Source organism: Strigops habroptila, chromosome 11 (genome assembly GCF_004027225.2).
Source record: "Strigops habroptila isolate Jane chromosome 11, bStrHab1.2.pri, whole genome shotgun sequence".
Taxonomy (NCBI): domain Eukaryota; kingdom Metazoa; phylum Chordata; class Aves; order Psittaciformes; family Psittacidae; genus Strigops; species Strigops habroptila.
This window is the reverse complement of record NC_046360.1, coordinates 18,252,362-18,264,394: the sequence shown is the minus strand read 5'-3', so window position 1 is coordinate 18,264,394 and position 12,033 is coordinate 18,252,362. Positions and strand designations below refer to the sequence as shown.

General features: G+C 41.9%; 1 protein-coding gene across 1 annotated transcript in view; it reads left to right on the top strand.

Moving 5' to 3' along the window:
- The window catches only part of CFAP92 (cilia and flagella associated protein 92 (putative)), a 36,461-nt gene extending 24,500 nt beyond the window's left edge, over window positions 1-11,961 (top strand). The window contains exons 10-16 of the mRNA XM_030501521.1: window positions 564-1,453; window positions 2,445-2,639; window positions 4,004-4,301; window positions 6,066-6,230; window positions 7,004-7,216; window positions 9,443-9,581; window positions 10,526-11,961. Coding sequence (XP_030357381.1) covers window positions 564-1,453; window positions 2,445-2,639; window positions 4,004-4,301; window positions 6,066-6,230; window positions 7,004-7,216; window positions 9,443-9,581; window positions 10,526-10,818 — 2,193 coding nt within the window. The 3' untranslated portion in view covers window positions 10,819-11,961. The remainder of the gene's footprint in view (window positions 1-563; window positions 1,454-2,444; window positions 2,640-4,003; window positions 4,302-6,065; window positions 6,231-7,003; window positions 7,217-9,442; window positions 9,582-10,525) is intronic.
- The last annotated feature ends 72 nt before the right edge of the window (window positions 11,962-12,033 follow it).

Here is a 12,033-nt window from a genome sequence, read left to right as displayed (position 1 = left end):
GACAGGTCTCTTCAGCTCAATGCAGGCTGCTGCAATGCTGGTGGATGCTTACACATGGAGGAACCACAACAAGTATTGTGGAATGAATCCCCCTGTTTGCTTCCTTGAATTTGTAAACCAGTAATGGAGACCATGAAATCCGATCCCTAAAGTATCTCTGGGTACTTGTTGAATTTCCTAACTTTTAGCTATAGGTATTTATTTTAGGCCTTGAGTCCTACAGAGGCACGCATAGGAAGAAACAAACAAGCCTGAGGAGCCATTGCAGTCCGCAGTATGCTTGCTCCTTCAGTGATCTAGAAACAATGAGGGCTTTTCCGACATATTTGGAAAGTCAGGAAAGTTGAGGAGAGACAAATGAAGAGGACAGCATATTCCCCAAACCCAGGATCCAGGCATGTAGAGTGGCCTTTTTGCTGCCTTGGAAGACCATAATTTGTGCCATGAAGTACATCCCTCATATCTTATCTACTGGAAAAACTGATTGGTCTGTGAAGTTAAAAGTAAAAAGGGAAAAGGTTAATGTCACAAATATCTGTTTCTCCCCATTTTTTGTTGTTTAGAGGTTGTGTGTCCCCACCTACTGCAAATACAAATTCCACAACTTCCCACCTCATCGAACTCACGAACAAATCCATGGAACTCATGTCTACTTTAAGGATGTTAACGTACTTCTAACAGGGACAATGAAACCTGGGGAATTAGAGACATACCTGAGAGGTCCACCTTTGGAGATTGAAGTTCATGACCGGGATAGAAACATGGAAACAATCACAAAAAAGCCAGCTTTGTTTGGAGAGAATGACGCTGATGAAAATGTGGGGAAGGTGAGCTTCCTTGCTTGCAAACCCACAGCTTATAATTATAGGCTGAAGAATGAAATGTGGCATCCACATGGAGTAGCTAAAATCGGTCTGACTGATTTATTGTTGGGTAAAAAGTACTTGAATGTCAGTGCTCCCATCCGTAACTGTTCAGTTCCAAATACAGATGCTTCCAGTGAGGAGGATAAAAATGGGAAAGTAACAGGATCAGTGAGTAATTCCTTCTCACTGCCTATGGGAGATTATCTAGAATCAGACTCAGTTTTGAAAGTAAGAGTGGAAATAGCTGTGCCATTGGGAACGCACGCAGAAATTGCTGATACTCAAGTCACAAGTTGCCCATATGGTTGTATAATCTACATTTTTGACTACAATAACTCATCTTTATTGCATGATTTGGTAGAAGAGATTAAAGAAATCAATACTAAAGCCCTCCAGCTGGATGACTGGCCTGTGCACTTAATCGGAATGGCTCTTGCTGCATTAAAACTGAAAACCACACTTGAGAAAGTTTCCAAGTTGGATATTGTTACTGGTTTTCACTTACTGGATGGAGCAACTCATCTCTTTGTCTTGGAGGGATTAAAAGACAAAGCCATCAAGAAACTATGGGACAGACACTTTGAAAGGTAAGAGAGTTTGAATTTTTTCATCACTGAGGGTTTTCATCAGTTATTTCCTTAGATTCAGAGATTTTAACTTGATTTATACCTCCCCATCCCTTTCTGTATATAGGTGAGTACACAGCTGATGCTTTCCATGCAGTTTTAGTGGATCTGAGTCCTGGTGGCTGGTTCACTTGAGGCATAACCTTCTAATCTGTATCACCTTACACCAGAGATCATCCATGTAAAGTTAAAATGAGAAGGATGGCAATATGTCCTTTTTTTTTTGTTAAGCTGCTACTTGGTTTGTGGAAACAACTCTATAATCTGCCAATTCTAAATAACAGCAAATGCTTAATGGGACGTAAACCAAACAGGTCTGCATGAGGAAGCTGGACTTTGAGCTATTTCTTCCTTTGAGTTTAGGGGAAAATGTGACAAATTCAAAGAAATTGAATTTTTGAGATTTGAATCCTCAAATTTCATGCTTCAAAGTAATTGGTATTTTTCCAGCACTGTAGTGCATTGTTAAAGCTTTCCGGGGGGGGCTGGTTGTTTGTTCGTTGGTTTTGTAGGGGTTGGTTGGTCGTTCTTTTGGATGCAAGTCACTTCATTGCAGTTACTGAAATTATTTATTGCATGAAAGTTGTCTCTTGTCAGTGCCCACCTGTAACCTAAACTGAAGCTTTGTTTTACTGCTGCAGTATGGTCTTTGTAGCAGAAATATATATAATAATGCTTTTGAGGCTATAATAAGGCTGTTCAGGGGCATGATGCTGATGAAACTGGGGTGAGCTTCCTTTCAAATGTTTGCTGTGTGGCTTAAAAAGAAATGATGCAATGATTTTTTAATGTTGTTTTTGCATAGTTCATATGAAGGCCATAGAGTAAGAGGTTGAATCTAAAGAACAAAAGCCAAGCACTTTCATTAGAGAGAGTCACTGTAGTGCAGAACTGAGGAAGCTTGAGATACGGCTGGTTGTGTCAATCCTGACATTGGGGTACTTTCTTGCAGGACTTACAAACCTGAAGATGGACGACTGGAAATACTCTATAACTCACAGCTGGCTTTCCCTCAACGCCTCTACACAGACCTGGAAGTTATCTTTTATCATTTCCGCCTCTATGAGCCCCTCTTCACTATAGCAAAAGACTCTCTGCTGTATGTCCGAGGTGTGGTTCCTCAGGCATGTTTCCAAGCCCTGTCCAGGTATGACTTGTCCAGATTCATAGTCATAGTAATGCAATCTTAGCAGCTTGAATGTTTGGTACAAAAAAATAATACTCTTGGGTATCTTTTCCATGATGAAAGCACTCTGGGGCCTGACGGGGAATTCAGGTTTCAGGTCAGGGTGGTAAGCCAGAAGAACGTGGTTTCTGCCTGCTGATGAAGTGGTCACTGGCCATCACAGATGAGCAAATCAGGTCTGCCAGCCTTTGGGTGTCATTTTTGCCATACCTTCATTCTGCCAGGTCTGTTGTTATTCAGAGAAATACAAATACATTCTTCACTGGAGTATACAGGCTGTGAACTGTGGTCAAGAGCAGTGTCTAACCTGGAGAACTTCTGTTTTTCTTAGTTTTTGGTTTGCTGTAGTCCCTCAGCAGTTTAATGTGTGTGCAACAGAAGCTGCTAACATTCTAACATTAGCCAGGAGAGTAATTGTAACTGCAGAAAAACTAATGCACATGATCCATGTGCACAATGTCCAATTTGATTTTTAGCATACCGATATAAACTCAATTTGTGTCATTAATGCTGATGCAACTTTGAAATGAATGTCATTTATCAGTTGCATGCATTGCTCAGAAGTAATGGTAAGAAAATAATGTTATTGCAGTAATTTTACAAATGACTTTTTTCACAGTATTTTGTAAAGTTACTTTCCTCAAATAAATAATAGCTGTGTGGTAAATGAATTAACATATTCCCACTTTTGGCACGCAGTCACAGCACTATGTTTGGCTGTCAGGTCAGTCACTTTATCTCATGGCTCCTGCTGCAGCCTGAGCCAGGGAGGCAGAGGATTGAGTGAGGTGTGTGCACAGAGTGTGTGTGCGGTGCTCAGTGGCTGTCGTGTGTTTAGAACTGCTTTTGTGTTGACACTAGTCTTTCCAGGCCAAATGGAGTGAATGGAAAGAAATCTGATGTGAGGTAAGTGTTGTCATGAATGGCATGTAGAATGAAAGTGAATGAGGCATAAAAGAGAGGTAAGGCAGGATGGGGTTTGGTGTGTGTTCAACATAAATGTGGGTCATATGCTAGAACCAGTGTGTGTGAAGGGAGTTTGTTTTACTGCTTTTCCAGCCAGAGGCTAGAGAAATTCAGCAACTAATCATTAACTTGCAGCTAAACCTAGTGCCAGTAACATTTGTAGAATATTCCTAGCAGGTTTATTAAACTGCTAAACTTCCTTATTGCTGCTAAATGCCAGCACACATAAACTGATCTGAACTTCTTATGAAATACATATTTCAAGAAGATTGTATAGTTTCCCCACAGTAATATTACCATAATGATTTGATTGCAGTGAAGTTTTTGTAAACTAATAAAGTGTTGATGTCTATTTGTAGGCTCAGTTCCCTCTGTCGCAGTAAGAGGTTGAGGGATGTAATCCATGGGGATCTGCTGCCTTCAGCAGAGATGATCACAGCCTTGAGTCTTGAGTATGGAGTTCCCCTAACTGATGAGGATCTCTTCACTCAGACACCTCCTTTACCCACATTTCCCCCTGATGATTATACAGTACCAGGAAAGGTTAGCAGAGTGAAACAGGCAGTAACTTCTTCAGTAGATAACTACAATGAAGCCTATATACAGTGGAAGAAAGAAATAGCAGACAAAATGTCTTTTGAGAAAAACTATATTGAGGTGAGTAGTTCGTGATATGCGAGGAGCAAAGCCTCGTAGTTGCAAAATTTCATCTCCTTAATCAACACCTCCTTTGTCTCCTGAAACAATGACTCGTTAAACTTAGAAGACTTTGGTAGGGTGTTCGTAGGTATTGTACCAATCTGATAACAAAGTGCAGGATGATTTTGTTTTGCAACAGTTGAATTGCAGTTGTAATTACTTCTCAAAGAGGAAGATGGTTATAGTGCTCACAGGTAAACAGAGAAGACAGGGAGAGATGAGAAAACTGATTATTGAAAAGACTTGTCAGTTTTTTTTGAGGTTGGTTCCTATTTTGATTTGTCTCTTTCTTCCCCATAGCTCCCTGTTGTGCTTTAGCATGTCACCCAGGCTTCAGCCGCTTGCGAGGGGCCAAGCCAGCTAAGCTGATGTGAAAATTGTGCTTTCTTGCCATGTGAAAGACCTGCTTGCCTTTGGGCAACCATGATGACATATTCCTAACTGAATAAAATCAGCAGTTGCAGACAGAGCTGAGCTGCACTGTAAGGAAATGGCTTTAAGCTTTCAGAACCTCTTCTTGCTTGTTACCAATGTCCATCCAGCCCTTCTCTTCCATCAGGGAAAATGTGTTGAAACCAATCCCTTTCCCGTTAATACAGAGATCAAAGAAGGGGTATTCCATGTTTTTTGGGAGTCTGGATTGCTTTTTGGAGTGTATTGGATGGTTGAGGACTCCAGCCATCCCACGTCTTGTGAAGAATAGTTCTGAATGTTTTTTCCTGTATGTGTTTTAATACAAAGAGATTTTGCCTGATATGTGGAAATCTGTGTTCCTGTATAAGGGTACTGTCTTGGAGATACTGAAAGAAACCTAACTCCTAAGTACTTCCTTTTTTAGTCGTAGTCCGTTGATAAAGGAATATTACATGAGGCTAGAAAAGGAACCAATCTGAAGTAGTTGTTTCTGGTACTTGCTTTTATAACATCATAGGAGGATGAGAGCAGCAGAGCTCATTGTGCATAGTTGAAGTGTGGAGTTATTTTGTTACCTGTGTAAAGCTGGCAGTCTTCCCAGTGTGTGTGTTTTAACAAGTTTTTGTTTTATACATGCTTTTCAATCAAGAGGGTGATGGAGGAACTGGGAAGTCCTCTGTAGGAAAGAAAAGATGAAGTTCTTTTTTAATAGCAGATAAGGTAACCTTTCAGGCTTTTTGGTTAAAGGAAAAAGGAAGTGACTGTCACAGGGAAGTCACATCCAAAATGCAATTTTACGCTCTTGCTGTAATTACCTATTATGTCAGAGTCTGAATTCAAATCATAATTACCATAAACACAGTAGAATGATGTTCTGAAGTCAGTGAATAGGTGTGAGGGTTTAATTGTACAATGTCAGTAGGGAAACTTGGAGAGTTTTGATGAATGGTGTTTCCCATGTCACTATATTTGCTGGGGTGTTGATGGAATTGTACAAGTGAAAGAACTGATCTTATTTATGAAGACAACCAGCAGCAGATCTCCAGAACAACTATTAGAACTATTTAGATCTGTAAATAGAAGACATTCGTTGGTGAGTGCTTGCCTCCAGTCTACTGCTGTTAGTTTGGCAGAATATCATATCCAAGAGTGAAATTGTGCTATTTTTTAAATAAGTCTTTTTGTGAAGTATTTTATTAACAAAAAGGGGATTTTTAATGTTTGCAGGATCATTTACTTGTTTATAATTTTTGGTAACACTCTCAATTCCCCATTCAGACAGAACTCCCATATAACCTCTCTTTGCAGGCTAACATTAATGCTGTATGGCAGCTCAAAGGAAAGATGAAAAAGCCAAAGTTTGAAGCTTTCATGATCTCTCCTGTTGATGGGAAATCTGTCTTTAACTACAGCTGTCAGAGCCTGAATTCTGCAGAACTTGCAAAGAAGCATCTTCGCCAGGAAATGGCAAAGGTAAATTGAGACACATAACTGGAAGATCTTGGCCTGCCCTGCGTAGTACTTAAAAAAGAGAGGTGAACAGTTTATAAGCTAATAGTTCTACGCTAGTAACTCCCATGTTAGCACATAGGAAGGGAAGTTGGGATCCAAAAGGATCCGAGTCTGAGGAATTCTTTGTTGCTATCTAAAATTCTGCTCTTAATTGCCATTCGTTATAGCCGCGTTTTCTCATCTCCATGACTTGGGCTGTCATTGTGAGTGCAGACTTTGATAACCGACGTGGTCATTTCCATTTCTGTGTCCCACATGTAAGTGGGACAATTGGAGTAATTGCAGCATTGGTGTATGCAGTATGAAGTAATTTGAAGAACACATTTGAAAAATCACATTTTTCTGCTTCCATCTGAATAGCTGGCTTGAATCTTAATAACAAATGCCATTTTCCTATCAGCTGGTGGAAATAACTGTAGCTGTGTGAAAACTGCTCATGAGGTACCATGGACACAATATGAACTACAGCTCTCTTTTCGCACACCTAATGTTAAGGATATTTCTTTCTGTAATTATTTTACAGAGATCCCATTAGAACACTTGTCATTAAATCCATCATAATAGGATGAAATTAAACCCTTTAAATATTTAATAATATATATTTTGTATAATATTGATCTGTGATTACTTGCAGTCTTAAGGAAAGAAATCATATTGGTTCTGTACCTTATGGGCTCCTTTCCCAGTAAAGGGGAATTTACATTAACAAAAACACCTATCTTTTTTTTTGGTAGGAACCGAAGAACAGATTTACTTATTGTCAAGACTATCTGTCAGCTACATTTGAGCCAGTGGATGTGGTTGCTGCTTGTAAGGAATTCTTTGCAAAATCCAAGAGTATGTGGCAGTCACCAGATGGATTTGTATTCCCTGGATATAAGAGCAGCATTGAAAGCAACCTGCACCCCCAGATGCCCCATGAGGCACGTCAGGAGGAGTTAAGAGAGGTAACAGAAAACACAACTGGACACTCCCAAGTGAACTCAAGCATTTTAAGAGACTTGAAGGAGGCTTTAACATGTGCAAGTCTCTTTGAGGGCTGTAGTCCAGGCAGCAGTTTTGAGGGTGACACCTATATTTGGAATTTGGATACATCAGCAGCTAGCTCACCCAGGTGATAATTTGTTTGGATACACAATTTCTACCCTGAGCACACACAGAAAACCCATTTGCCAATATTAATTGGATATTACTAAGTATTAATGGACTATAGAGTGCTTTGTTTTACATTTACAGGTGGGGTCTAGTGTCAGGAGAATCATACTACTGCATTCTGGCTGGGTTCCAGGCTGTTCTTCATGCATTGCCAATCTTGTAGCCTTCCTTCATTTTTCCAAATTCCCTCACCGCTGCTTTTTCCTCCATCTTTTATTTCTTGTTTGTAGCTACAGTTTTGTGGGGTGTTTGTCCCCCACCGCTGTCTTCTCTATCAGTTTCTTCCTGCCCTCCATCCTCTCTCCCTTCTCCTATTCTTTACTATTTAGTTTTCTTCCATTTTACTGGATCATTGACTAGACTTGGTTACAGTTCCCTGTTTTGAACAATCTTCATCATTGTGCATACTCAGTCACATGTGGTCTGCCATTAGGAAGAAAACGTGTATGTTATTAGAATTGGCAAGATGATGAAATAAAGGAAATAGAACAGGTTGGGTGGGTTTTTTTGTGCAGGATCGGTAAATTCTACCAGATTAATTGAACACAGTCACAGCACAGAGTGGAACAAGCTGAATCTTGCAGATGTGCACATGTTCATTAGATTTTCTTTATCTTTTTTCTTTTTTCATACAAATTAGAGCAGTTTCTCGGCAAGGTTAGAGTACAGCTGAAGTGAAATGGTTAGTGAAAACAAAGTCCTCTTTTCTGATCCATGAATGGATCTCCATGAATGGAGAATATATCTTCTCATGAAGGAGCAGAGCAGATTCACAGATCAAGAGTAGTAGAAGCCTGTGGTGTAAGAGCTGGTGCCTTTTGCTGAAGAGACAAGAAAGGAGAACTAGTACAGGATCCAAACTGACAAGCTGAAAAGGGAGTAGCAGGCTTACAGTGACGACTGGCACCAGAGTTACTGAACTGAAAGAAAGGGGAGACTGTGATGTTCAGCCTGGGAGTAGCAGTTGATGGGTATGTTGTATTGACCATTGGCACCTACCGATGGGATGAGAGAGGGAAAGAGAGCTGACACCTTACCCTGAGCAATACTAAGTGTAACCTGGCAGTACCAATAGCTGTGTGACATCTGTGTTAGCCATGGAGCTGAGAGAAAGGGGAAGGAGGCTCCTTCTGGAGCTCATGGGCATGACCACTGTTATATTGGATAATGGAGACTGATTCTGAACTTACCATTCCTGTAACCTGAAAGGTAGAACAAAGGCAGAAGACTGTTAGGATCGCATTCTGAAGCAGTCTGGCTTTGATACATTGCCTCTTTGTCCACTCATGTTTTCTTCTCAGTTGAACTCTGTCATGATGAATATTCCCGCCACGATTCCAGTTCACATGTTGCTTCTCTCACCTGCTTCCTCAGGACAGCCCCCAAGAGTTTAATGCTCACAATTGTATTTTTAGAAGCACTACGACAGCTTCTGCTTCCTAAAAGCACTATGTTTTAGGAGTGAGATGATCTATACTCTGACTGTTCTGGCAATTCTGGACAGCCAGCCCGCTTCCTACCCTTGGGAAAAGATAAATAATAACTCAGGTTTTGGATTGGGTCTGTCCTCTCTGTCTCATTGTGCAGAGGTGAGAGGAGTGATCCCATGTTCACCTGAGAGTTTAACAGCTGTATGTGAAATACAGGGAAGTGCATCAGCCCCTTTGGATCACTGCAGAGGAATGTGTCATAAACATGAAAGTGAATCCCCTGCCAGGTATTTCTCAAGCTAGTGCCTACATAGAGTCATAGAACAGTTAGGGCTGGAAAGGACCTTAAGATCATCTAGTTCCAACACTGGAGTGCCTGCAGCTTGCTTACAAAATGGACTTTTGTCTTTATTTGTGTGTGTTAAACACCACAAATTGAAAGGCTACTTCAGAGAGAGAGTCTTGAGTCATGAAGTCTGGACTTCGGTGGTATTAGATCACTACCCAAGAATCTGGCTTATTCATTTTTTATGACTCCTCCCTGGTGATTTTGGCCTGGCTTCTCAAAGGGATTCCATTTTCATTTAGAAATGGCAAGAGAATGTCCTGCATGCTAACATGGAGCCAGTGCTGCCACGAGACAGATGGAGCTGGGACAAACGGCACATTGATTTTGATCTTTACAAGAAGCCACCTGAGCTCATCATGACAACAGCCCCCCAGACTGGTAATGGATCTGTTCAAATGAGCTAATCACAAAGCTTTTAACTTGAACCTCTGACATATGGTCCCAAAGCTATCAGTTCTGCCACCAAGGAAGGGAGTTTGAATGCAAAGAGGTGTGGCAAGGAGATCCACGTACAGCAAAATGTTTGTACTCTAGCAAATGAAGCCTCTTAGGATGTAGGACGTTGGCCCATACTCTAATATTACCCCTCCATTTACCCAACTTCTTAGCCTTAGTTTCTCTATCTTCAAGTATGTCAGGGAGGTATAGGTCCTTCTTGGCTTATTCTTCTGCAAAGCTGGCTTTGTTGCCTGCCTCCTCTTTGTACAGCTTGCTGACAGCAGCTTTGGTTGCCCAGGTCAGACCTCACAGACTGGAAGCATCCAGAGGGGTCTGAGATAAATCTGCACACCTCACAGCAGCCAGAGTGGGCCTGGCTGAGGGGTCAGTGTATAACTCCTGTTCTCCCACAGACAGCGACAGACAAAGTTGTATTTCATCATGAAACAGCATTTTTAAAGTTTGCCATGTTTGTTTTTGCCCAGAACCAGCCAGGATTCACTGGAATGTTTACAGGCAGAAAACAATAGATTTATTGTGATTGTGAGCATCTTTCATCTTTTACAACTTTTCTGCTGCACATTACCCTGTAACTTGCAGAACACTTGCTTAGTGCAGTTCTAAGCAGTCTTTTGGACTTTTGGAAGCAGTCAGGGTTAATTCCATATTCACATGTGTTTTAGGGAGCCTGCAGGACAGTGAATTGTCTTTCCTATGAGCACTAACCATTACTCCAACACCTGTATCACTTCTTCTAGCAAAATCCTTGTGAGGAAGGTGGTTGTTTGCAATAGAGGCTTTTAGCCCACCTTTTTTTTTTTAGTTTAACCAGTCCAAACTTCTCTTTCCCATCCACCTGGTTTCTGTTGCCTTCTCTTTCACAGCCTCTTGTTGGCCTTGTGAAGGTGCCACTCGGGTATCATTTGATGATGGCAAGCTGGACGCTCGCCGGCGCTCCACAGCAGCCGAGTCGGCCCCACGTGGGCCACGAGGCAGGTTACAGCTACAGAAGCTTCTGAACGCTCAGCCTCTGAAGCTGCCATTCAGGAGGGTAGGACCAATGTGGCAGGTAAAGGGTAACTGTGCCTGGGCTGACCCCAGCAGCAGCTGTCCCTCACTCTGTGGAAGGCAGAGAACGTGTGGCACTCTGCATTTAGCACAGTGCTTTTGGAATTAAAAATGTAGGTTAAATTGGTGTTGATAGCACTGGTTAACGCAATCTTACAAAGCTCTTAGAAAAACAACTCAGCCTGGGCACAAAATGATTTTTCTCCCCCAGTTCTTTGCTTTGATGCTCAGAGATGATGGAGGAAGAGACAGAATTTCTGTTCAATTCATCCCTTGCCTGTCCATGTGCAGTAGGTGAGACAAGAACAATTTTTGGGCAGCTGGCTTAGAAGCTCTAAAAGAAATTGTCACGTCCCCTAATGAAATGGAGGGGTCGAGGCATGTGTATAGACTCGATGCCAAATGTCTCACCATGTGTTCCCTTGATTGCCATGGTGCTCTACAGGTTTCCCAAGCCTTGTGCTCCATCCTCTTGGTGCAAAACTCCCCAAGGACACCCCAGTTTGCAAGACTAAAGGATCTGTGCTCATCAATGTGAAGAGCTGCATGGGTGGCCTGCCCCGGCTGCTCTTTTGTTGGCTGAACCTCAGTGCTTGCATCTAAATGACTGACCCAGCCCCTGAGCATGCTTTTAAAGCTGACTTTGATCAAAGGGGCTGAAGGTTGCTGTTGGCTACAAATGCTCTAGAAAAACAAACCCAGGAGTTAGGAGACTGTTGGTAACAAAAGCAGAGTTAAACCTCTGAGGCCAAGTTACTGCCACCCCACTTTTTTGTTCTTTCTTCTGTTTTCCATATTCTGAGTGCCAGTCCTTGTCTGAAGAGGGTTCTCAGCAGCGAGCTGCCTGCACACCTCAAAGCCTGACACTGTCAGGCTTTGACCTGCCTGTCCCTTTGTGCGCGCTGGGCTTGGCCTTCTGCTTTGGTTTGGCTGTTCAATCGATGAGACTTGTCCATCTTGGACTCTTTGCCTGTTTGCTCTAATTTCCATACATAGCCCTTTTTGCTAGATTGCATGTAAATGCTCTTATTAGTTTATCAGATAACTTACATCTTGCACTTCATGGTGTTCTAATTGTGGCAATCAGACTTGACTGTGTCCTATCCCAAGTGTTTTGGATGCATTTTGAAGCCTTCCAGCCAGAGCCCAGGGGAATCATTTGTTTCACCTCGCGCAAGTGGCTGCTCTTTTGCAAAGATGATCATAGAAACATAGAATCATGGAGTGGTTAGAGATGGAAAGGGCCTTAAGATCATCCAGTTCCAACCCCCTGCCATGGGCAGGGACACCTCACACCAGACCCTGTCACCCAAGGCTCTGTCCA